At 41.8% G+C, this 26,081-nt stretch overlaps 1 protein-coding gene across 5 annotated transcripts; it reads right to left on the reverse strand.

The window, feature by feature from the left end:
- Nucleotides 1-2,398: 2,398 nt before the first annotated feature.
- Nucleotides 2,399-13,137, reverse strand: Slc25a28 (solute carrier family 25 member 28). Of its 5 annotated transcripts, XM_077105386.1 has the most exons (6): nt 12,734-12,815; nt 12,421-12,620; nt 9,652-9,758; nt 5,750-5,978; nt 4,589-4,645; nt 2,399-3,243 (listed from the first exon to the last, which is right to left on the reverse strand). In XM_077105386.1, exons 4-6 carry the CDS (start codon nt 5,970-5,972, stop codon nt 2,726-2,728), a joined length of 798 nt encoding a protein of 265 aa, XP_076961501.1. In that variant the 5' UTR covers nt 5,973-5,978; nt 9,652-9,758; nt 12,421-12,620; nt 12,734-12,815; the 3' UTR covers nt 2,399-2,725. The 5 variants fall into 5 exon arrangements, with proteins under 5 accessions (XP_076961501.1, XP_076961502.1, XP_076961503.1 ...); XM_077105387.1 differs by lacking the exon at nt 9,652-9,758; XM_077105388.1 differs by lacking the exon at nt 12,421-12,620 and having other exon boundaries at nt 12,734-12,810.
- Between the last annotated feature and the right edge of the window lie 12,944 nt (nt 13,138-26,081).

The following is a 26,081-nucleotide window of genomic DNA, read 5'->3' on the forward strand; positions in this document are numbered from 1 at the left end:
GCCTGAGGGGGTCTTCAACAGCTACCATTCTTTCAAAAATTACCCCATGCTAGGCACAGTGGTACATGCCTGTAATCCCAGAGGCTCGGGAGGCTGAGGCAGAAGGATCTCAAGTTCAAAGCTACCCTCAACAATTTAGCGAGGCCCTAAGCAACTCAGTGAGACCCTGTATCTAATAAAATACAAAAAAGGCTGGGGATGTGGCTTATTGATTCAGTGCCCCTGGGTTTAATCCCTAGTACAAAAAAAAAAAAAAATTTCTCCCCATCCTCCTTTTGAAAAATGAACTTTATTGCCATGGTGCCTATTTTGTGCTGGATACTAAGCCAAACAGTAGTTCTGTGAAGTCGACTGCAAGAACATGGTCTGGAGAATCATCCTTTGTTCTCCTGCCTAGTCCACACCCGGAGGCAGCTTCCCACTTACATTTTTTACTTGCAGACCCTTTGAAATTGCCTCTACAGTGGTATCACACTTTTTTTTTTTTTTCTCCACAGGGATCCAAACTCCAGTATCACCGTTCAACATTATTAACGTCTTTCCTTTCCATCACCAAATCAGATGGGCAGCCTAGCTTACTGGAATAAAGTTGAGAATAGAAGCCCCTGCAGTTTCCTTGACACTTTTTTTTTTTTTTAAGTGCTTTCAGACATGATTCTCCATAGATACTTGAAGGGCTGTCAGATGGAAGGAGGACAAGATTTATTCTGTAACCAAATCCTATTGCTCCTACAACCCTAACACGGCTCCAGTCTCCTTGCCAGTCCTGGCCCAGACCACCATGCAGTTGCCTGGATTAGTGCAGCAGCCTCTTAACCTGCCTGCCCAGTCTTGCTCCTCTAATCCTTTCTCCAGAGAGCCTAAGTGATCTGTTTAAATGGCAAATCTGATCACACCCTGCCTCTGCTTAAACCCCTGTAATGCTTCTGCATTGCCTTCAGGATAAACCCTGAACTCCTTAGCATTGCTTTAAGACCCAGCACCTGCTTAGCTGTCTTGCTGCAAGCCTTGCCCACATTGTTTCAGTCTTACTGAACCACTTGCCCACAGAACCTCGAACACTTCTTATTGTCCCACTTCTAGGTCGTTTACTAGAACATCTCTCCTCCCCTCTTCATCTCATTGGATGTCACCAGAAATGTCACCTCTTCCAAAAGCTGTCACCCAAGGCTGGGTTAGTATCCCCCTCTAAGTGTGTCCTAGGTCTATCCCATCATTTGTCTCATCGTTTGATCTTATAACTGCCTGTTTACATGTATCTTTCTTTTTTCTTTTAGTTTCCCTTTTCCACCTATGGGCATTTCTTTTTTTAAAAATTTTTTAATATTAATTTTTTTTTAGTTTTCGGCGAACACAACATCTTTGTTTGTATGTGGTGCTGAGGACCAAACCCAGGCCGCACGCATGCCAGGCGAGCGCGCTACCACTTGAGCCACATCCCCACCCGATACATGTATCTTTCTTTCCAGACAATAAGCTCCCTGGGGGCCAGGATTGCTTTATTTATCATTGTATCCCCAACTCTAGTACCTGACCCAAAGACCCTCAGTAGTTACTGAATGAGTGAGCAGATGACATAACAAGGAGGATAGGTGGGAGTTTCAGGGGCTAGATGCCTGTTCTGTGTCCTGAAGAACTTGCTAGTAACTATGGTAGCCAGAAAAGGGACAGCCTGACTCACGTAACTGTGAAAGCCCCACTTCTGAAGGTCTCCAGGAAGAGCCCTGGTGGACATCAGCAGGAAGCTTCTTCAGTAACCTGCATGTTGGGGATCACGCCTCAGCTCACTTCCTATCTTCCACAGTTGGGTTCAATTCTGGGGCCAAAAAAAAAAAAAAAAAATGGCCAGGGCCTCTGTTCTACATTTACTGTGAGGTCTCAGGGAAGTCACAGCTTTTCAGTGCTTCCATCCCATAATGCAGACATGACAATTGCACCACCTGCTTCACTAATTCGTGAGAACCAGATGTAATCACATGTGTTCTAGTACTTGGTAAAAACCTTAAAGTCAAACAAAATGTGTTATTGCTCACACAATCTTCAGGACTTGCAGTTTCACTGAATAATTTTAATTTCAAATCTACATCAGAAAGCAAAGTTCCACTGCTCAGGCAGAGCTCAGAATTGGAGCAGAAAAATCAACTCTGCTGTGCCCACTGCTGCCCAAGGGAAGAGGCACTGGTGGGAACACGAGGCACTCATGCCGAGTTAGGGTCTGTCAGAGGCCCAGTGTTCAAGGTGATGGGGAGACTGAAACCATCATGAACATCAGCAGAAACAAAAACTTACAGCCATCCTCAATAAACCTTTTGCGTTCCCTGATTTATGCTTCAAGCCAAGTAAAGAACAGCTGACAGCATTTCACTTCCCCTTTGGCAAGACAAACCCAACAAAACCATTTGATTTAAAGGCTTTTTATTAGGACCCAGGGGAATGTGCTGCTTAGCCCTCTGTAACAGTCTAGAGCGGGTCACCAGGCCCATGATGGAGGTTGACAGAAGTGCTGAGGGGTGCTCTGCAGCACTCGCCCAAGGCCTGGGAGGAGAGGTGGTGAGGCAACAAGGCTGGTGGGAACTGGTGTTAGCCACAACACTGAGAGCCCAGGGAGAGCCTTCTCCCTTCCTCCCAACTCCACTCAGGGCTGGAGTGTGCCAGGAGGCAGAACACGGCTGGAGGGGGTAGGCCGCAGCGGTGCCGTCTACCCCTGGCTGCACACAGTGCTCCTTCACTTGCTGGCTCTCCACTCTTCTTGCCGTTTAGTGATCAGGTATTTGAAGAACTCATACACAGACCATGCGATGGCCGTGGAGGGGATCTGGTAAATTACTCGTGCCTGCACCCCTCGGAAGTATGCGGTCACCCCGCCTACTTGATATACCGTCCTGAAGGCACTAGCCATGCCTGTGATGTGTCCTGTAATGTTTGAGTTCAAAGCCAGGGATTCCTGGGTGTTGAGCAGTGTTTTGCAAACGTCCAGTGGGGTTGTGGCAGCGGCAGCTACAGCTCCTGCACAGGCTCCGGAAAGGACATGGGAGCTGGGGTTGTACCGTCTCTGGGGGTTAAAGTGCTCCTGCAGGAATTCATAGGTCATGAAGTGGATGGCTTGGAAGGGAACGTTCATGGCTAGCTGGGTGGTGTAGCTGCGGTAAAAGGCTCCAGCCCCTTCATTTTGCCACACTGCCCGTACACAGTCTGTCACCCGGTGGTATGGTGAGTTGTACATCTGCATCCTCTGCTTGATCACTGAGAGTGCCATCAACAAGGAGGAAAATGGAGACAGCAAACAGCCAATGACCGAGAGTATCCAGATTCAGGGTCCCAAATCAGCAGATCAGCCAATGGAATGGAGAGAGAAGACAGTATAAATGAACTAACTACCAGTTAACAGGATAAGTTCACATTTCCCTCTTGAGGCCAGGAGGTAGGCAAAGCCTTGGTAAAGGGTCAAAAAATAATGAGCCCACTCCCAGCAGGATTTCTTTAAAACCAGCCAGTTAGAACACAGGATATATCTACGGCTTAATACCTCTAGAGGGTCTCCTTGGAATGGGTATGTATCTATCAGAACCTTGACCTCAGTGGCAGTGATGTAATGATGAACACAGAACACCAACAATACTAATCCTCAGGTATGAGGAGCACCTTACTCTTTAAACATGAGAATGGTTACTCTCCCTGAGGGGAGGAAGGAAAAGTACTACCAAAAAGAAAACAAGGGCTGGGGATGTGGCTCAAGTAGTAGCGCGCTCGCCTGGCATGCGTGCGGCCCAGGTTCGATCCTCAGCACCACATACAAACAAAGATGTTATGTCCGCCGAAAACTAAAAAATAAATATTAAAATTCTCTCTCTCTCTCCCTCTCTTAAAAAACAACAACAAAAACAAAAACAAAAACAAAACAAACAAACAAACAAACAAAAAACCCAAGATTTTTAGCCAAAAAGAGTCAGGATTTAGTTTCCAGACATCTTCCACTTCCTCAAGTGGACAACATGGTATGAGTTCTGTCAGTCTCCAGCTTAGGTTTGGCCCTTACCTACGCATGGCCTTGCCCAAACAAAGAACTGGACTATGCTATCCTCTCTTATTTATCTGATTACCTCTTGCTCTCAGTGCACAGTTTTTGGAGAATTTCCCTCAAACTGAGAAGCCAAGAGCCAGGTAGAAATGCAGAGACTGAGCTCTACAATTTAATCTTTCATTTTTATCTCAACTATGTTCTTCCTTCCAAGAAGGTAAGAATTTTAAATGTCAGAATCCATCTTCACCTCTTTGAAGAAAAATTAAATAATCTGCTAAACTTTCAGAAGAGATCAAATTTACTACAAAAGGGACTTCCAGAAAAGCCCAGGGATAAGCATATAGAGAGGTATCTCTTTTGCAGGGAAGCCCCAAAGATGGATTAAATCCCAATGAATGTTTCCTAAAAATATGGAGTTAGCGCCCTCTGGTGGTAAAATAAAGTAACATGGGAAGACTTCCCACCAAAATTGAAATGCTGTCTTGCTTTTTTCTGCCAACAGAAATAAAGAAAAAACCCAGACAGGCAGCTGCAGCTACCCAGAGAGATAGGTTGAGGAATCATTACCTTCCACCGGATTCATGGCTGCATCATGAAGTAATGTTGCCACACACCCGGCTGCACCTGCAAATTAGAGAACAACTGCCACATTTAAGGCCAGGAGAGGCTGACCAATTCACTGAGGCCCAAGTGAAGGCGAGTGGCTGTGCTAAAGCAGTGAGGAAAGGGAATGTTAGGAGCCAGTCCAAAAGGGCACCCGCTGCTCCTAAACTTCAGCTTCAACAAAGATATTTGTTCCCACGAACTTAGGAAAGGTCATCAATGTACATTCCACATCTATCTCAGAAAGGCAAAAACAGCCCAGTTTTTATCAATACAGATGGGCCAAAGAAAAACCTCAGCTTATGCCCCAGCTAGGAAGCAAACCCTCTGCTGCCAAGGGATGCCAGCATATTGACTGCCACCAGTGCAGGGAGATGTGGTGCCAGGTAGTCAGATCTTCACCACAGAATCCTGCCTTCCATCCTGCTGCCCCTGTGCCGCTCGCCCATCTCCAGATCCCAACATTTGTCCATCCAGACCTCTCTTTCATTCCTGAACTACTATATCCCCCACCCTCTCCACACTCAACTTGGTCTTCAGACAATCTTGAAACCCTGGGCTATTATCGCTTCCTTTAATTCCACCCAATCTCCAACCTTCTGGATTCTCCACAGACCCTTCGCCCTTCCCCCCTTCACTTGTCAAGGCTGTGTCGTGTCCTCAATGACACAAACTGCCTGTGGTCAATTGGGATCTTGAAAAGGTGAGGCGAAGAGCTGGGGCTCCATTAGTGTCTTCCTTGGGTAGCTGGGTCACCTCCACCTCCAATCCCGTCCTGAGGAGCAATACACCACCCAACTATCAAGAAGTATACAGTAGGGGTAGTTCAGTGTGTGTCTCCATACCAGGCATTAGAAGTTGATGCCAGGGAGAAGATGAGAGGAAAAAGTCAAGCTGGTAGGTAAGGGAGGATGCTGTAACCCTTTGTTGAGGTGCCCCAGAGGAGGGGTGGGGTTGCAGCAGCCCGTTGTCTGAGAACATCAGGTTTAGAAGTCCCTCCCCTATAATCTGGCCTACCCCAGCCCAAAGCTGCAGCTCCAAACCAAGCTGATTCTGGAAAGCATTGAAGCAGCAAAGTGCAAAGAGTTGGGAAAATGGGGGAACCGGCACATGAAGGCTCAATACCATTGGCAATATGGCTATTGCCCCCTGGGTGGATTATATCACTCAATGTCTTTTTCAACTTTTCGTAGCAGGCAAAATAGAGGGCGTGAGCAGGGCCTGCGCCTGTTGCTGTGACGTTCAGCCCCCGCATGGGCCTCCAGAGGCCCTCCGTTCTTATAATCCTCCTGAGGGCCTCCAACACATTGCGATAACGGGCAGCTGGGTCAGGCTGTAGACTCTGCATCCGGGTCTGAAATTACAGCAAGCAGAAGTGCAATGTCAGCGAGGCCAACATCCTGCCCCACATCAACACCCAGGCTTTGGGCACTGAACTGGTCTTCTATAGGCAACCATGCCAATTTGTGGAGGCAATACATAGCTCCCTGCTTTACTTCTTTCCAAATCTGTGTCCCATCTCTCCAAGTCTTGAACCTTTCCTCTTCTAGTCATTGATGACCCCAAGAGTGGAACATCATGGCTTTCCCCAAGGACATGGTCACTTGGTAATTTCCCAGAACTCCAAGGTGATTCATTGCCCCAGCAATAAATATCAAGCCTCTGATTCAGAAGTTGTTTTTGTGCCTTAATAAATTCAGGCTAACAGTTTTACAAATGAATTCTAAATTCAGTATTTACTGCATTTATTTCTAAAGACCTATCCTGGTGCTGCTTATTGACCCAAACACACTGCTCATCTTTTGATACCTTTTCAGACTATTTGGCATGGGCAACTGGGTGTACAAGTTAGTTTTGGCAGAATGAGCATTCCTAAGAGAGGCTGCGGCAACTCCCTGGGAAAGAGTTTGCCCTGAAACTATGAAAGTGGGGAGACTCCAGCTGGATGCCAACCTAGTCTCTAAAACTCAAGAGTCTTTCAGATTTCTGATCTAAATTGACTGAATCCCCAAATCGGCATCAGCAAATACAAATTAGTTTCTGCGACACAATCGTTGGAATTTCTAAAAAGATTCAATGATTGGCATGAAAAGTGTATTATAAACACTTGCATAATGTTCTTGGACAGTTTTATTGAAATTTGGGCAATTAATCTCATCTGAAACACTCCCTCAAATCAGACCTTCTCTGAATTGTGTGCCTTCCCACAAAAATCTCTTTTGTCTATGAACCATTTCAGGTTAAAGTAGCATGGAGACTAACAGTTTAAAATCAGTCTAGCTGGGTATGGTGGCACATGTATGTAACTCAGGAGGCTGAGGCAGGAGGATCCAAGTTCAATGCTAGCCTGGGCAACTTAGTGAGATCCTGGCTGAAAATTAAAAAAAGAAAGAAAGAAAGAAAGAAAGAAATTAAAAAGGTTAAGAATATAACTGAGTGGTTGGTGTATACCTCTGGGTTCAATTCCCAGTACCTCAAAATAAGTTAATAAAATTAATGTCTAGTGCCTGACATACAGAATGCACTTAAGATTTGTTTGCTGAATGAATCTTTTGTCACATAGCCATGTCTGCACCAGGTCAGAAAGTAATGAGTATAGCCACTGGTGAACCAACAAGGTGTAACTGATATCCAAGTACAATTTAAAATCTTGCTTCATTCCAATCACTAGATTCAGTCTGGATTTAAAAGCTTGAAGTTTCCTGTTGGTCATCTGGAATCCAAGAGTAATGCCTTTTCTCAAGAGCATGGGAAAAAGAAATTAACCAGATTAACAGGTCCTGGTTAACCACAAGTAAACCACATTCCTGGAGTTATTTTTTCCTGCCTCCTATTGTCATCACCATCAACAACAAAACAAACAACAAAAAAACTTCACACTTCAAAGGTTAGGGCTGGGGTTGTGGCTCAGTGGTAGAGCGCTTGCCTAGCATGTGTGGGGCACTGGGTTCAATTCTCAGCACCACATATAAAGTAATAAATAAAGGTCTATCAACAACTAAAAATATATTTTTTTAAAAGGCTAATTACTGGTGTTCAATCAGAAATACAGATATCACAAAGGACACATTCTTTCCCACTTCCCCAAAAGACCCCATGAATCTCCAATAAAGGGTGTGCTTTATTCAAAGGGTGTTTTAAAATTGGCCTGGCAGCTTAACAATTATGTGTTTCCAAAAATTTGTGTAAAACTGACCTTGTACAGGAGGGACATTTAGAAATCACATTGCTCTGCTTCAGTCATTGGCTTATTTGGCAGCCAGTCCTGAAAGGTCTGATCTCAGAAACCTGGAACTCTTTACACCCCCCGCCCCCACCGAAGGAAAAAAAAAAAAAACAACCTAGGCCAGGCCAGGAGGTGAATGCCTGGAAATGCAGCCACTTTTGAGACTGAGGCAGGAGGATTACAAGTTCAAGGCCAGTCTGGGCAATTTAGATTCTGTCTCAAAACTAAAATGCTGGGGCTGGGATTGTAGCTCAATGGTAGAGCACCTATCTTGCATGTGTGAGGCCCTGGGTTTGATCCTCAGCACCACATAAGAATAAATAAGTAAAAATAAAGATTAAAAAAAAAAAAAAAAACCTAAAAGACTGGGAGTGTAGCTCAGTAGTAGAGTTCTTGCTAAGCACATGCTAGGCCCTGGGTTCAATCCCCAGTGAGAGACAGAGGAAAACTAGACTGTGGGTAAGTTACACTGAACATTTTACATACACATCTAGATCTAACACAATGGTTCTACTCAATGCTTCTCCCTTAAGGAGAGGACCTGGGTATAAGGTATGTTAAATATAAAAATGAATATGGATGCCCAAATTTGGGAGCCAGTAAATCTACTTTTCTTAGAAAGATAAAATCTCTTAAGAATTTATGAATGCTTTACTTTGAAGAAAAACAAACTAGTAGGGAGCTAAGTGGTTTGGTAAAAGACAAAAGCTTGAGTTTGGCAGGGTGTGGTGGTGCACATCTGGAATCCCAGCAGCTTGGGAGGCTGAGGCAGGAGAATAAAGAGTTCAAAGCCAGCCTCAGCAACTTACTGAGGATCTAAGCAACTTGGTGAGACCCTGTCTCAAACAAAAAAGGGCTGGGGATGTGGCTCAGTGGTTAAGCACCCCTGAGTTCAATCCTTAGTACAAAAAAAAAAAAAAAGCAAGCCTGAGTTTGAGTCCCAGTTTGCCAAATGTGTTGTCCCAAGTATTAACCTTTTTTTCTGAGCTTCAAAACTGTCATTTGTAACATGAGGTCAAGAATGGCTGGCTCTTGGGACCGCTGGAGGAATTAAAAAAAAATAAGACATGTAAACAACTGGTAATTTTCACAATGTGCTGTAAAGGCTTTTATTATTTTAAAGTAATATGCTAAGGTATATTTACTTATACCCAAGAATTTACAGATTATGGCAGCATTGTTTCTTGTATAAAGCTTTCAGAAATAGGCATTGACAATTGGTCCTAAACCTAATAAGTCTGGTTTAATTCTGCATTTTTAAAAATTTATTTTAAAGTTTTTATGTGGCTATAATGACTTACGTGTTCAGCTGCTAATCTGAAGGTCACATATTCAGAGATGAGCTCTATTGTGAGATTGTTTGCTTTGCTTGGGTCTTTAAATCTGCTTTTGAGAGGCTATAAGGGAGGTTTGTGAGTCACACAGACTGGATTCAAATGATGTCCCTGCCTCTTACATTCTACCATGTTGGACAAGTTACTTAACTGCCCTCTAAGTCTCCTTTCTTCATCTATAAAATAATGAAAATGGTGTCTACTTCATGAAGTTGTTTCAAAGATTAAATGTATGTGGGACACAAGAGATAGTACTTGGCACAAGCAATTTGCATTTATTGAACGCTTAACTGATCAGTATTAGACGCAAGAAAATCAAATGTCATTGTTTCTATTTCCTAACCTTTCACTGGTGTATAGATATCAATTTACATCTATAATGGAAAAGATTTCTCTCCCTCTGCTCTTTCCCTCTTAGTTATGTAAGTTGATAACTTGTTTCACCACGGCAGAACCAAAAACAGTACCTTGGAAGCAGGTGGGGACTTAGCCAGATGGTTCTGAGAAGGGTTCTCACTGCTTTGGGTTGCAGAGCCTATCCCTATAGAAAAAGTCTGATGCTTGCTTCTGAGGCCTAGAAAAGGAAACTGGGATTTATCTGGGTTCCCAAACCTCCCTATTATGACCACAGAAATAGATGGGTGGATAGCCATGGTCTAGCAAGGCTGTGTTGACTTCCCATAGTCCCTCCCAAGGATATTTTAAGTCAACTTGACCCTGATAAGTGAGTGGGGATACACAGGTTTGCATGCCAAGAAGCAACACTAGCTTTCATTTGCAAACACTGTGGTTGCCCTCCTGACTGCAACATGGATACCTGCCTCCAGTCTTGTGGTAAAATTGACCTGCTTTTCCTCTCCACCATGCATTATGGTAAAAAGAAAAACTGCCAGGAGACAAGTGAACCGGGCAGGCCGGGATTTGAATTTTACTTTCATGCAAGCACAACAGCATTTGACATACGGACACTAACTCATATTGGTCTCCCCTCTAATCATTTAAATCCCAGCATTAATGGCAAAAAAAATACCAAGTCTTGTCTTCTTCAAAGACAAGACTTGGTATTTTTGAAGACTCCTGAATATTTTTCATTCAGATTAAATTATTACTTCCTTGATGTATGGTTTTGAGGCGTGACTATAATGTTGCATGACTAATTTTTTCTTTTTTGCGTTGTTAGGGATTGAACCCTGGGCCTTGTGCAAATTAGGCAAGGGTTCTTCCACTGAGCTACATCCCCATCCCTGCATGACTAATTTTTCAAAAACAAAAATTCCAAAGTTCATGTAAATGAATAAAAACTGTTCTTCCAAATAGCTGCCTTGGAAGGCTAGAAATGACTTATTCCAGTATTGCTGTGGTTATGCAAAGCATTTCTCGAACTCCTCTTTCACAACCGTTCCTTCAGTTTTTTACACAGGTCTCAAGGAGTAAATCAATCTCCTGGCTTTCCAGCTCCACCTAATCTTTAAGTACCCCAAGAGGTACTTCCCATTGTGAGCTCTCACCTATTCACAGTATATGATTTTGAGTGGTCTCTGTTTCTACTAAATCAATTATTTAAAAAAATTGTAGTTGTGTATGGACAGAATGCCTTTATTTATTTTCATGTGGTGCTAAGGATCAAACTCAGTGCCTCACACACACTAGGCAAGTGCTCTGCCACTGAGCTACAGCCCCAGCCCCTAAATCAATCTTTTGAGATGTGTGTGTGTGTGTGTGTGTGTGTGTGTGTGTGTGTATAGAAAAAATATTTGCCATCTTTAAGGATATGCATACAAAGATTCTGGAGGCATTTCTAACAGGGGAATTTATAAAATGTTCAAAGCAACAATAGCATTATGAAAATATACAGTGTAAAAAAAAAAAAAAGAAAATATACAGTGTAAGGAGACAGTCTTCCATTATGTTGTAATGGCATAATGGTGAAAGCTGTAGTAATATTTTTGTCACATTATTACACTGTATTTTTCAAGCCATTAAATAATTTTCATTGCTTTCACTTATCTGTTTCCCATTTGATACTCATCCTGAAATAGCACATAAATCCTGCACTCTACTCATGATTGAGTAGAATGAGGTTACTCTGCAGCCAGATCATATTAACTTTTGGATATGTAGCATATCCAACTTTCCCCTTTTTGTCAACTCCCATTCAACCTACAGTCCACTACATAAATGTTGGATCTTTTTTATTAGTATTTATTCATTTTACATTTCAATGGTTATATTTCTTTTTCATGGAATTTACTGGTTTATTTCTCTCAATCAACAAGGGCATTTAAAATTCTAATCATGTTAACACCCATATTACTATGAAAACATGAAATGGTAACTGGAACCAGCAGCAAGCAGAAAAGGGTTGCTTTGCATTGCCCAAATTGACACTCTCCTCCTTTTGAATACACAACATTTTCCTAATTTGAGGAGAAAACATACAAAGAACTGCCAGGATATTGTTGACTATTAACCTTAACATGTAAAGGAAGCACAAGGCTCGATCATATTTTTTAACAGTCTCCTCGGATTTACTTCCCCCTCAATTTAGACCTCAAGTTTAGTGGTTTGCATCTTTACTAAGGGTGGAGAATAAAAACTGTAAAAACAATCTTTCCCATCTTCAGACGGGAGATTCAGCTTTCTTCAGAAGGACCTCACTTCTGGATCCATTAATCGTCCTGCTTGGTTGTGGATGCAATTAGTTTTACTTTCACACTAATTATGTCGATCTTGTTCCATGTTCTTCACACTTACATCCACTTACTAATACCATCACACTTCCCTTCTAGGCAACTTTCCCCTTTTTGTCAACTTCAAGCTCCCAAAGAAATACACTAAGTTTCCCCTCTTGTGTGGGGGCTGATGTGCTCCCTGCACATACACAATCTTAATCCCAGTTCAATTTTCATGTTCAGGAAATGGGTGGGATATCATGCTTTCTTCAGAGAGAAATCGAAACCTTTTCCTGAACACGATCTTTCCCATATTACTTTCAGTCTGAAACTCTGACTTCTGACTGCACAACGACTTCCAATCACTCACGGGATAAGATTTAATACGTCCTTTATCTAGCTGAGAGATCCCAGATTCCGGTTCCTGCCTCGTCACTTCTAAGGAAAGACACAGCACGAAGCTGGTAAAAGCACCTACCCGAAGAACATCTCAAGCCATCAGATCCAGTTAACCACCTGATTCACGCCAGTTGGCTTCACCTTAATCGAGTTAGTAGCACTTACCTGGGCTTCGGGATCCCCAATCCCACCCTATTCCTGTTTAGTCCCAGGTGGGATCTCCGACTTTGGCTGACAGATTTTTGATCATGAGTCCCGATTCAGATCTCACTGACGGTTAGAAATAAGTCCTGGCTCCTGAGTGGGCTCAACTCCCAGCCCGGACCTTGCTTGCACGGAGTACCGGTTCGAATCGTGTGAAGTGCCTGGAGCCAAGAAGGAACCCCGTCGACTCCAGCTCTCAGCTAGGATCCTGGCTCTAGACCGGTCTAAGGTGGGTCAGCCCCAGGTCGGGTTCCGAGCCCGGTCCAGGTCTCACCTTGACGCAGTCGATGGGGTACATCACGCAATGCTCCAGGATCCCTGCGACGGCGCCCGCCACCATGTGCGTGGTGACAGTGGCTCCAGCCGGCAGCGCCTCGTAGTCCGGGCCGGAGTCCGGATCCTGCCGTACCGGGGGCCTGCAGGCCCCGGCCTCCCCACCGCCGGCCCCCCGTCCCACGCCCCGCTGCAGCCACCCGTCCAGCAGCGCAGACTCCCCGGGGCTCCGCCCGGGCCCAGCCGCCGGCCCCCCAGCCACACCGCCTGCACTCCGCCCCTCCAACTCCATCCACCCGGGCCAGCCGCGGCGCACACCCGCGCCGCTGCCGCCACTACTGCCGCCGCCCCCCGGCCCCGTTGCCTCCGCCTCAGGCGCGGCCCAGAGAGCCCCGGGCCTCCGGCTCCCGCTTGGCCCGCGGATACGCCCCCCAACCAACCATTGGTGAAGGCGCCACCCTAGCCCCACCCCTTTCCTCACGTAGGGGAAATATGTCTGCGGTATTCGCGAAGTTGCCTGTCATTCCTCTTCCCCGAGGCGTTGCTGCCGACTAGTTCCCACCCCTTCCCCTTTGATCTTGGAAGCTTCTTGTTTATTGCTCACTGATTGGCCGATATGTAAGATCAGCCCGCCTCTGACTTTTTAGGGGCGGGAGAAACTTAAGGTAGAACTTTGATAGGCTCCACCACTCTAGATACTTTGGCTGTGGCCATTGGCTCGCACCACTTCTGTCTCCGATTGGCTAAAGAAAGAGAGCGAAGCGCTGGGAGAGGATAGGGACCGACTTTGGGGCCCAGACTGGCACCTAAGGGGCTGCAAGCACTGCGGGCGGGAACGTAGGGTGGGGGCGGTGCCAGGCCTTCAAGGTCCAACCGCTGACGGGTGCCGTTACGGTAGGCGCTGGAGCGCGCGACCCGAGTGCCCAACGCGCAGCTCCTAGACGTGCGTTCCCGGCACCGAGAGCTCTGTTCCCGCGGGATCTTGTGCAGGGCGGGAGGCGGAGCCAGCCTGTACCCTGCATCACCCTGGCAGTGCCGGCGTGCTAGTCTGGGAAGTTATTGCGACATGTGGACAGGGGCCCTCCCCACTGCCAGGGAAGACCGCGGCGGCCCGTTAGGCCTGGGTCGATTCTGGACTGTCCGGCCGCGGGGGTGAAGGGTCTGGATAACCCGTTGGGTCGGAGACCCCAATCTCTAGCACTGAGCCTTACACACAGTCTCAGTAAACCCTGCAGTGGTTGAATGAATGAATTCTCCAGGGCCTCGGCAGTGGCTGGGTTCTGCGCCAGGCCGAGAGCCGAAGGCTGGGGAAGGAGATGTCGAAATAGGGCGGGATGATTCAGAGATGATGACAGGTGGAGAGGTCGACTGGAGGCAGCGTTTAAAGCAAAGAAAGTATGGCAATTATGAAGTTCGGACATACAGCTTGTACCGAGTATGAAACATCAGCTTCTTGCCCTCGAGCTGACTCACTGACAAACCTCAGGGACCGTGTTGATTGCCTTTTGTGATAAGACCGCTCTTGCTCCCAGTCGGGGTCGGCTAGTCTTGAGAGTGGCGTGTACTGGTTGTAGAACAAAGTTAGTGATGCCCAGCCCTCAGGACTACTCCAGCGCCAAAAAGTTGCACAGAGTTGTTTCCTTGCGCCTTAGTGCAGCACAGGCCCCGTTTTCACTCCGTCTGCCCGGCTTCCTCAGTATTCCTTTGCTGGAGTGTGTTTGCACAAGTTTCCCCAGTTTCCAGCTCAGTCTTTACTACCTGTTTTAATGAGATGATGAAGTAATTATGAACTAACCTTCCATCTGTTTATAGCATTTCCTTAGTTCAGGAAGAGGTTTTCCATTTTCTCTTAAAGCTTAGGTTTCTCTGGGCGCCCCCCTCGCTCCCGCAACTCGCCTGTTCTCTTCCTGTACAGTAGTGGTTAATAACCTTTGGGTCGCCACCTTTTGGAAAATGGTAACGCTACAAATCCGTTTCTATAACCCCTGATGCATGCACAAAATTTTGCATATAACTTCTGAGTTTCAAAGTCCCAGAAGGTGACTCTTGCACTCCCTAGAGGTCCATTAATTTCGAGCTACAGCATGGTTCAGTCTTCTCTGTTCTATAGCTCATTTCCCTTAAGACATGAATAGGTCTCAAAAAAAGAAACACATTCAATCCCACTAGAATATTTACAAATTCCCTTTACTGCCAAATTCCTCCAGCAATGACCTATACATACTGTGTCCTTTCCTTAAGCTTTACATTTTCACTCCTTTATTCAGTGATCACAAATAATCTTTCTAAATTCAATTGCCTTTTTCTTATTCCCATTTTTCCTGAGAGAGAACACTTGCTCCCCAATGACCCATCCTTCACTGAAACTTTTTCCTATCAGGAACCTTTTAGATTCCTTATAAGGTCTTTTACACTTCTCTAACCACTTAGGTGGGACATTCATAAAGATTTGATGCTTCTTATCTGTCTCTACCCCCCACTTTGAGGAACTCTGCCATGTCAAACCTGGTTTCCTCATTGGCACCCTATTCCTTTCTGCATACTTTTTTATTGTTGTTGTTGGCTGTGCTGGGAATGGGACTTAGGGCTTCATGCAGGCTAAGACAAGCACTGTTATGTGGTAAAATATGACTGGGTGGCTACTTTTGCCTGGTCAAGGAAAGCCTTCCTGAGGAGATGACCTTGTGAGTTCTGAATGACAAGCAGGAGCCAGTCAGGACAGACCAGGTGAAAAGCATTCCAGCAGAAGAAACAGGTACAACAACCCTCAGGTGAGAACAAGGTAAGCATGTTAAGGAAGGGAAAGAAGGCCAAAGGGACTTGTTTAAACAATTTTGGTTACAACAGCTGAACTTATAGCCTAATAAACATATGCTCTTCCCTAAAAACATATGCTCTTCTCCTTTTTTAAAAAATCAAAATTCTTATTCTTAATGGTTTAAAATTTTCATTACCCTCTTTTCCTGAAATGCTATTGTACCTGGCATGAAGTATGAGTGCAGTAGTATAAAATGAGATAAATTCCAGCAGCCACACATGAAAATAAAATTGACTGCTTTGTAGTCACTTAAGGAGAAACTGATTCCTAAATGAAGAACAGACCATGAGAGCTGTAGGGATTTATAGGCAATCAGTGGATTAAAGGGATGAAGAACTAGCATTACATATTTCAGCAGTTTTCAAATTGGAGAATGAACACAGGAAGATTTTCCAGGGAATATGTGGAAAATGAAATTTCAAGGGAATCAATTATCATTTCTCATCTACATGTATTCTTTTTTAAAACTTACCTTCCTGAAAAAAACAGTTGAGGCAGTTTTCTTCCCCTCTTTTCTCAATCTGTACTCCTGACCTCACCCACCCTTCATCTTGCTATGATTCATTCCCCAGGTGCATAAAAACCAGGTTGTCAAACAATCCTAGTATTGATTGGCAAGGCCTCTTTTAATCAAGATGCACTTGTAGATTGTCTTTCCTAGTTTACATATATTTCTGTTAAAGGCAAGCCATGCCTTTAAGAATAGCTATTTTGGCCCTTGTCGGATATTCTGTATACTTTATACAGCAGAGCCATGGGTTTTTAATTTAACTATGTCACCTATTCCAATCTCTGTTTATTGTCAAAGAATCCATTGCTGTAATCCCTGAAATCAAAGAGTGCAATGTGAAATATTAAAGGTGGTAGTACCTTATTTCATTATTTCTGTGCTTACCTTATTTTGGGCTAGGATATTAAATATTTATCATTTTTATTTTTGAGTAAAATAATAATGGGCAAGAAGTCAGTGCTCTTCTTTGGTCAGAAAGAGTTCTGTAGCACTCTTCATCTACTCAAACTTCACCTTAGGTCTCAATTTTATATTTTGTATTATTGCTAGGAAAAGCATAGGGAAAGCACATGTTTATATATTTTCAGAGATTAACACACCTTCAAGAAAATATGTCAAAAGAAAATTTGCATTTTACATTTTATTGAATATTTATTTTGTATTTGAGCACTCTATCTCTAGATATCCCTGGCCCTTTTCATTTTTCATTTTGAGACGGTCTCACTAAGTTGCTGAGCTGGCCTCAAACTTCAGATCTTGCTACCTCAGCCAGCCAAGTTGCTGGGATTATAGGTGTGTACTGCTGTGCCTAGCTTTAATGAAGGTTTATTCAGGCTTGTAAAAATTTTCATTTTTCCTTTGCCAAAAGATTATTGACTATACCATTTCATACCTACTTGGATGGCTATAATAAAAAACACAATCATAGTTGAAAATAACAACCATTAGTGAGGATGTAGAGAAATCGGAACTCTCATACATTGCTGATGGTAATATAAAATTGTTCAGCCACTATAGAAAACAGTTTAGTGCATCCTCAGAAAGTTAAACATAAGGGGCTGGGGTTGTAGTTCAGTGGTAGAGCACTTGCCTTACATGTGAGGCACTGGGTTTCATCCTGAGCACTACATTAAAATAAATAAATAAAATAAAGGTATTGTGTCCATCTATATTTTAAAAAAATAATGAAAAAGTTAATCATAAGCCAGGTGCTATGGCACAGGCCTGTAGTCCAGCAACTCTAAGCATCAAGATCATAAGTTCAAGGCCAGCCTCAGCAATTTAGCAAGACTTGTCTCAGAATAAAAAGAGCTGAGGATGTAGCTCAGTGGTAGATTGCCATGGGTTCAATCATCAGTACAAAAGAAAAAAAAAAGTTTCCTGACTGGCTTCTCAATTGTTTTTCCTTCACTCTATTATAGATCATGAAACTGTCTTAGCAAAAGAAACAATCAGTGAGGTGAATGGAGAGCCTACAGCTTGGGAGCAAATTTTTACTACTTGTATATCAGATAGAGCACTAATCTTTAGGGTATATAAAGAACTCAAAAAGCTAAACACCAAAAACAAACAAAAAAATAATAACCCAATCAACAAATGGGCCAAGGAACTGAACAGATACTTCTCAGAAGGTGATATACAATCAATCAACAAATATATGAAAAAATGTTCAACATCTCTAGCAACTAGAAAAATGTAAATCAAAACTACTCTTTTTCATCTCACTCTAGTCAGAATGGCAGCTATTAAGAATACAAACAAGAGTTGGCGAGAATGTTGGGGAAAAGGTACACTCGTACATTGCTGGTAGACTGCAAAATGGTGCAGCCAGTATGGAAAGCAGTATGGAGATTCCTTGGAATACTGGGAATGGAACCACCATTTGACCCAGCTATCCCAGTCCTTGGTCTATACCCAAAGGACTTAAAAACAGTATACTAGAGGGCACAGCACATCAATGTTTATTGCAGCACAATTCACAATAGCTAAGCTGTGGAAGCAACCTAGATGCCCTTCAGTAGATGAATTAATAAATAAAATGTTGTATATATACACAATGGAATATTATTCAGCAATAAATAAAAGAGAATAAAATCTTGGCATTTGCAGGTAAATGGATGGAGTTGGAGAATATAATGCTAAATAAAGTTAGCCAAAATCCCAAAAAACAAATGCTGAGTGTTTTCTCTGATATAAGGAGGCTGATTCATAGTGAGGTTGGGAGGGGGAGCATGGGAAGATTAGACAAACTCTAGATAGGGCAAAGGGAAGGAAAGGGAGGAAGGGGGTAAAAAAGATGGTGGAATGAGATGGACATTATTACCCTAAGTACCTGTATGAAGACTTGATGGTATGACTCTATTTTGTGTACAACCAGAGATGTGAAAAAATGTGCTCTATATGTGTAATATGAATTGTAATGCATTCTACTGTCATATATAACAAATTAAAAAATTAAAAAAAATAGGTCATGAAACTGTGCTAGGCTCTCAGTGCTGAGTGTGTGTAAGGAAAAGGAGGGAGAGAATGGAAATAGTACATCAACAGATAAATGGATAAACAAGTTGAATATATATGAAATAATTTAGTTATAAAAAGAATAAAGTAGGTACTGATATATACTATAATGTGAATGAACCTGAAAAATCTTATGTTAGGTAAAGCAAGCCAGATACAAAAGGTTACATATAATTCCACTTATCAGAAATATCCAGAATAGGTAGCTCTATAAGATTGCAGATTGGTGATCCAAGGGCATCAACAGAATAACTGTTGAATGGGTAAAAGGTTTCCTTCTGGGGTGATGAAATATATTGGAACTAGGTAGCAATAATAGTTGCACATTATAGATGTACTAAATGCCACTGAATTATCAACTTTAGAATGGCTAATTTTATGCTTTGTGAATTGTACCTCTATTTAAAAAAAGAAAAGATTGGCTAGCACTAAACAGATAAGCTGAATAGGCTAGAATCTCATTATCCTCTCAAACATTGATGCCTCTGTAACTCCAAAGAACAGCTCTAACCAGTCATTATATAGCTCAGGGTTGCCTCACATAGACTCCACGGAAATCTACCCTGGACAAAAGTGAAAGACTGGGAAAAATTTGCTAATTTTTTTTTTTTTTTTTGTGGGTGAAAATGTTTTAAAGTTATATTGTAGTGTACAAGCCTGTGAACATACTAAAGAAAACTATTGAATTGGATGAATTTTATGTTATGCGAATTAAAATTAAATAAAGCTGTTTTTTTTTTAAAGCAAAGGTCTATTTGGGATACGTTGAAAGTATCTCTCTTGAAACATTAGTTTCATTATTTTTTAAGCAACAAACTGTTTCCTTTTGCACATCTTTTTTTTTTTTTTTTTTTTTTTTTTTTTTTTTGCTGAGGAGAGGGTTACTGCAATCATACCACCACCACCACCTTCTTTTTAAAAGTTTTCTCCTAGAAGATCTTATTTCAAAAAAGAAAAAGTCACAAGAAAAATTATCAGTTTTGGTCTGAGAAACAAGTCTGATGTTATCTTGGGCTCACAGAATAAAAAATCCAGGAAAATTAGTTTCGCTGGTTGTTGTTCAGTAGGAAGTTTCAGTTCACTTCATAACCACACTCAAGTTAAGCTGAAACAGATATAGTTAGGAGCAATAATGCTATAGGAAATCCATGTTCATTCTTTAGGCATGAATCTCACTGACACTCATTTTGTTCATTTTTCATTTCTATCATATCCTTGTTGCCTTGATAGAACTATATCATGAATTCTATAAATAATGCCCTCAGTTATTTTTATACCTTTGTAAGTCCTACAACTATTAATCATATAATACATTATCTTCTTTTTGCTGTTTGCTTTATAAAGAAGATAAATTTGCTGTCTTAAAAACATTCATTTTTGTACCTGGAAAAACAAAGTGTTCCCAAAATGTAATCTGAGATATATTGCTATGGACTTTAGGAAACCATTTCTTTTCATTAGAGTTAATTTCTCTTTCTCAGATGTTGATAGGTTCAGTTAATTCTATCAATTTACAACATAAAATTGTAAATTTATTGCTTAATCTTGAAATGAAATTACAAATTTGCATATTTTATAATACCAGTTTCCGCTTATCTGTAATATTTTCTTAAGGTACTTAAAATGGTCTAAATAATTGAAATAGGACTTTGTTTTCAATCAAGAAGAAAAATTGTAGCCAGGTGTCGTGGCACACACCTGTAATCCCAGCAATTTAGGAGGCTGAGGCAGGAGGGTTGCAAGATTGAGGCTAGCCTGGGCAAGTTTTCAGGACCATGTCTCAAAAATAAAAATAAAGGGAGCTGGGGATGTAGTCCAGTGGTAAAACACCTCTGGGTTCAATCCCAGCACACACCCCACCCTCCGTCCCCAGCAACACACACAGAGAAAAGAAAAGGAAAAAGAAAAACTGTAATGAAATGCATAAATTCAACTTTTATGGAGTTTTAAAATACAATTTCATCTAATTTAGCTCCATAATAAAGATGTGTCTAAGTGAAAAAGTAAAAAGAACAATTAATCAGCACTTGATAAATTTGGTAAAATCTTTGTGGTGATGTTTTCAGAGATAAAGTAATTACTTCATGAGTAGCACATCTTTTGGCAAATGAGAGGGTTTTTGACCCTCTCACAAAATGTAAGGAGATGGAAAAATTGAGTGATGATGATTTGACAAAAATCTCATCTATTCACTTAGTTGTGAAAAAGCCCTGACACTTACATTTATAACAAAAAATAGGAATAGAACTGGTGATGAACTCTATATCACTTTAGCAAAATATAATAATAATCTAATAATTTGTGATGTATATAATTTTAAATGTTTTTAAAAGCTCCACCCATATATTAAGAGTGCAGTGTATCACAATTTTACTTTTTATGTAGGTAATTCTTTATCAAAATCTTATTTATAGTTACATTGTCTTCATATCCCAATTGTTCAGTTCCCCTATCACATGCCTCAGATCTGGCCTTTTTATTTTTGGATACCGGGGGTTTAACTCAGGGGCACTCAAGCACTGAGCCATATCCCCAGTCCTATTTTTTATTTTATTTAGAGACAGGGTCTCACTGAGTTACTTAGCACCTTGCTTTTGCTGAGGCTGGCTTTGAACTTGCAATCCTCTTGCTGCAACCTCCTGAGCTGCTAGGATTACAGGCATGCACCACCGCGCCCGGCAGGTCTTGTCTTTTGTAGGATTTAGACAGTTAAAATTGTGCATATGTTTATAAAATTATTTCGCTAATATCTATTTTGCCAATAGATGGTAACTCCTGGAAGCATCCATTTAACTTTCTTTCTTTCCGCCTGCACCATTGTATCTTTAGAAGAGCATGGTACTTGAAATATTTGAAGTAGAGTTTATTTGAATTGAAAAATAATGAATGAGACACTCCTGGATCCTGGACCTCCATAATTAGGCATAATTAAGCTATTTTGGTTGGGGAGGTGGTGGAAGGGGTAAAGGAGGCAGAACCTTCTGGAAAAAGAGAACACCATGTGGCTCAATAGCTTGTCTACTGAATTCCAGTTTCTTTACCCTCTCCCCTCAGTCCTAGGTCTAACATCCTAGGTATCTTATAGTTGTAGCCAGGAACATCACCCAGCAGAGAGCTGGGAAAAAAGTCATTTCTTTCCTAATCTTGGCCTTAATTCTAAGAAATTCTCTTGGAAGCAATAGGCTCTACAGTGAGTACAGGAGCCAGCACTGGAAATGGAGCCCCTACCACTACCTGTGAGAGCTTATTAAACGGTAGTGAGACTATAAATAGGTTTCTTCCTCTTCTTTCCTTACCAGTGATTCTCAAATTACTCAGGTGAGATTATTAGACATGTAAAATTTTGGAACCTATCCCAGACCTAACAAATCTTATCTCTGGGAGTGAAGCATGGGAAACTACATTTAAATAGTAGGTTATTCTGACATGGTGGTCATTGAGAAATTCTGTTATGTTATCTCCATATAGTCCAAACACTTTCTTGTTTCATAGGCTAAAATTTATGACCCAGTAGAAGCAGCAAAGCTTAACAGTGCTAGTAGCCAATTCATTAATTGTTCTAAATGTTATGTGCCAGGCCCTAATCTAGGAGCTGGGATACAAAGATGAGCCATCAGAGCCATAGTCTCTCCCCTGGTGAGGCTTTGGGTCTGTTGGGGAAGAGAGACATTAACGTGTAAAATTATAAGTGGGATGTGTGCAATGAAGGGAGCATGTATTTAGGCTATGAGAGATGGAGGGGTGGTGGACCAGGAAGGGAGGCAGAACTTTTTGGACAAAAAGAACACTATGTGGCAAAAGTCCTGTAATGACAGGATAGGCTAGTGTTTAGGGCCCAGGGGAAGTACCACTGAAGATGAGTTCTGGGAGGTGAGAGGGGCCATACCAGGAAAAGCTTTGAAAGTCACTTGAAGGGGATCAGTTTATATCTTTAAGAACAATGAGATCTCATGGTGAAATTTTAAGTTGGAGTTGGGCAACTTGGTCAGTTTCGCATTTTGAAAAGGTCATTTAGGTTCCTGTGGAAAAAGATTGAGGAAAGCAACCCTACAAGTTGGGCCATCATTCTTATTTTAAGATAAGAAAATGAGCTGTAGGAAACATAACTTCCTCAAGGTCACATAGCTAGGAAGTGATGGAGCCAGGTTTCACTCACTGGTCTGCCTGACTCCAGAGGATGAACTCTTTGATACACAGTCTCTTATCTCTTGGATCAGGTTTGTAATCAACTGCCAAGAGAGTTAGTCCAAATTATTTAAAAAAAAAAAACACTAAAGAAAAGAAAGAAGGAGAAAGCCTTATGTAACTCATTCCATCCTAGCTTGAGTTCATGACTCTCCATCAGAAAATGGGAGTGAAGAGGATAGCCCAGGGTAGCTGAGATTCCCTAGCTTGACCTGTAAAATGGTGTTTATAATAATAATAGCAGGTACCTAATTGGATTGTTTGAGGATTAATTAGGAAAAGAATGTTAAGTGCTTAGTACATTCCAGCATATAGTTAGAACTCAACTAATGTTGATTATTATTTGTAGTTATTTTCCATTTTGAATGCTCATCTGCCATCACAGAAATCAATGGTGTCAGCATATTTTATTCCCAAGCAAGAAACCAAAATGACCATGACTGGTTACTGTCCTCTGCTTTTTTACACAATTATCTTGTTGCTGAACTCCAAATTTTCAATATCTCACAAATAAGTGGACTTTTCTCCTATCAATAACATCCTTGAACTCCAGGCCCATGTTGTGTGGGGCCTTCATGATTCTATGAAATTTGTATCATAAAGAACAGAATAAATGCTTAAATAAAAAGGCTAGAATTACAAATCTTTCCTAGAGTGTTATCAAAGAATGTAATGGTCTGTTGTCCTTGACATACAAAGAAGATAAGCTATCAGCAGGGGATGATGTTTGGTTTGGTTATGCTTTTAATACTTTGTGGTATTAAATCCTTTATAAACATGGGACATGTTTATAATCAAAGCAACTAGCCAGGGTCATGGACATCAACAATCACAACACCACCATCTGAACAAAAAACTAATTATGTCAGCACATGTGGGTCTCAAACCCATGAGTCTTGAATCCCCATGTTATCTCTGTGATTTTTCTGGCTATTCTGCAGGTCACAGTCCTTCCCCCACCCCCTCACCCCTCTGTGGTGGTCAGGGCCACACGCATGATATGCAAGAGTTCTACCAATGAGCTACACTCCCAACCCCCATTCCAATTTTTTTACTACGTTTTAGTTACAGACACATCCCTGCCCCTCTTGCTTGGTCTTCTGTTCTGTTCACCGTTCACTTCTTCATTGCCTTCTCTAGTTCTTTCCTATTTACCACTTCATCTTCCTTGCCTTTACAGCTTCCTCATTACAAACTAGCACATGAAAGCCCAGAAACACATCAATTACACAAAAAGAGATCATCAAATATTTTAGGAAGTGGGAAGTTATCCTCACAGTTACAAGACAAAAAAAAAAAAAATCACCTTTAGATTTAATTCAGCCAACTTAAGAATTACCGATTGAGGCTTCAGTTATGTGTGCCCAGCACTGTGCTAAGTAGAAAAGAGGGATGAGAAGAGGCAGAGAGTACAACAAAAGGAAGGAATGGGTTGCAGTCCTCCTTTTCAAGAGACTTGCAATCTTTGGTGAAAAAAGACACGCATGCATTATGCAACAACCGTAACTAACGGCTAATTATTTTGAAGGGCTTTATATTGCCAGCCACATTTACACATTATTCTGTTTAATCCTGCATGATTGCACATTTGTTATCTATTGTTCCATAACAAATTACCATAAAACATGATGACTTAAAAATAGATATTAATATTTATTATCATGAACACTACCCCCACCAACAAACATTTTTTATCCTTTCTGTGGGTGAAAAATTTGATACAGTTGATTGGGGTTACAGTCACCTGAAGGCTCAACTGGGGCTCACTCACATGACTGGCGGTTGATGCTGGTTATTGGCAGGAAGTCTCTGTTCCTCTCCATGTTGATCTCTCCAGGGAGCTGCCTAAGCATCCTCATGATGTGATAGCACATGGTACCACATTCTTGGCAAGGAACCTGGAATCAAGTAGGGAGAACAGACACATAGAGTCTCTGGGGAAGGAAAGAAAAGCACAAAAGATTTCAGGCAAGAAGTTCTGCCATGTTCTGGAAGTAAGTGAGGAAGGAAGCCTGTGTGACTGGAGTAAATTGAGAGAAGGAAATAACAGTAGGAAATAAGGTCAGAGAGGTAAGAGTTCATGTGGTCAGCAGATGACATAGCACCTTGCTGGTTGTAGATCATGAGGACTTTTACTTTGAGTGAGATGAGAAACTCCTGGAGGGTTTGGAAGAACAACATGATCTGGCTTGGACTTGAAAGATTCATATTGATCACAAAATTCTGAACAGACTGCAGAGGGGACAAGACCAGTTCAGAGGCTACTGCAATAATCCAGGGAAGAAATGGTAGCAGTTTGGACCAGGATGGTAGCAATGAGGTTAGTGAGAAATAGCTGGATTCTGGATACATTTTAATGCCAGTAGGCTTTGTTGATGGACTGAATGTGGGTGTGAGAGGAAGTGAGGAGGGCCTGAGAGGAAGAGAGGATGAATCCAAGATTCTGGGCCTCAGCATCTGAAAGAATGAAGTGCTTTTTACCTTTTAGCAGTGTGTGCTGTACTATTAAACACTTCAGCTTTTGCTAACTTTAATCCATGATGTAATCAAGGACCTAAGTTTTCAGTCTGTACAGTGTTTGTGTTCTGTTATTCCCGGGCTTGTCTTCCCACGATTGTAAGATGGTTATAGCAGCTTTAGGCCCAATATCCTTAAGATTATACCAGGAAGAAAGAAAAGAAGACTTCTCTATTTCTCTCTCATTTTGTAGAAATTTTATTGACTTGTATCTCTTTTTTAAGATAGAAAAAAACTTTCCTATAAAGTTTCCTTCCCCTCCATCATTCCCTGCAAAAGATGACTTCCATTCAGTATCAATAGCTAAAATTCCACCATATGCTCATGTTTAAACTAATATTTGATTAGGGTATGGGCCCACCATGATTGACTTATATCCATCATAGCTTATTCCCTGGGTCTGGAGTTGAGCCTCAGCATTCTTCAAACACACAGCCATGCATAAGAAAGTAGTTATTTGATAAATCAGCAGGGTAGAAGGGAGAGTACTGGTTTTGGGGGCAGGCAGTCAGCAAAATCTATTACACCATTCTAAGGAATTTGGACTATATCCTATTATAATAAGGAACCACTGAAGGATTTTTAGTCAAGAAACAGCATGAATGGATTTCCATGAATGGAGGGGCACTTAGGGGGACATGGGTTGGAAGACTTCATCAGAAGACATTGAAAAAGATTTCAGGAACTTGATTAAGAACACTTAGTGACCAACTGGATGGAAATGGGGAAAGAAAGTAGAAGGAAGGGATTCCAGAATAACTCTCAAACAGGTTTCTGATTGGGTGAATCACAAGATATTTT

Source organism: Callospermophilus lateralis, chromosome 15 (genome assembly GCF_048772815.1).
Source record: "Callospermophilus lateralis isolate mCalLat2 chromosome 15, mCalLat2.hap1, whole genome shotgun sequence".
In the NCBI taxonomy this organism is placed as follows: Eukaryota; Metazoa; Chordata; class Mammalia; order Rodentia; family Sciuridae; genus Callospermophilus; species Callospermophilus lateralis.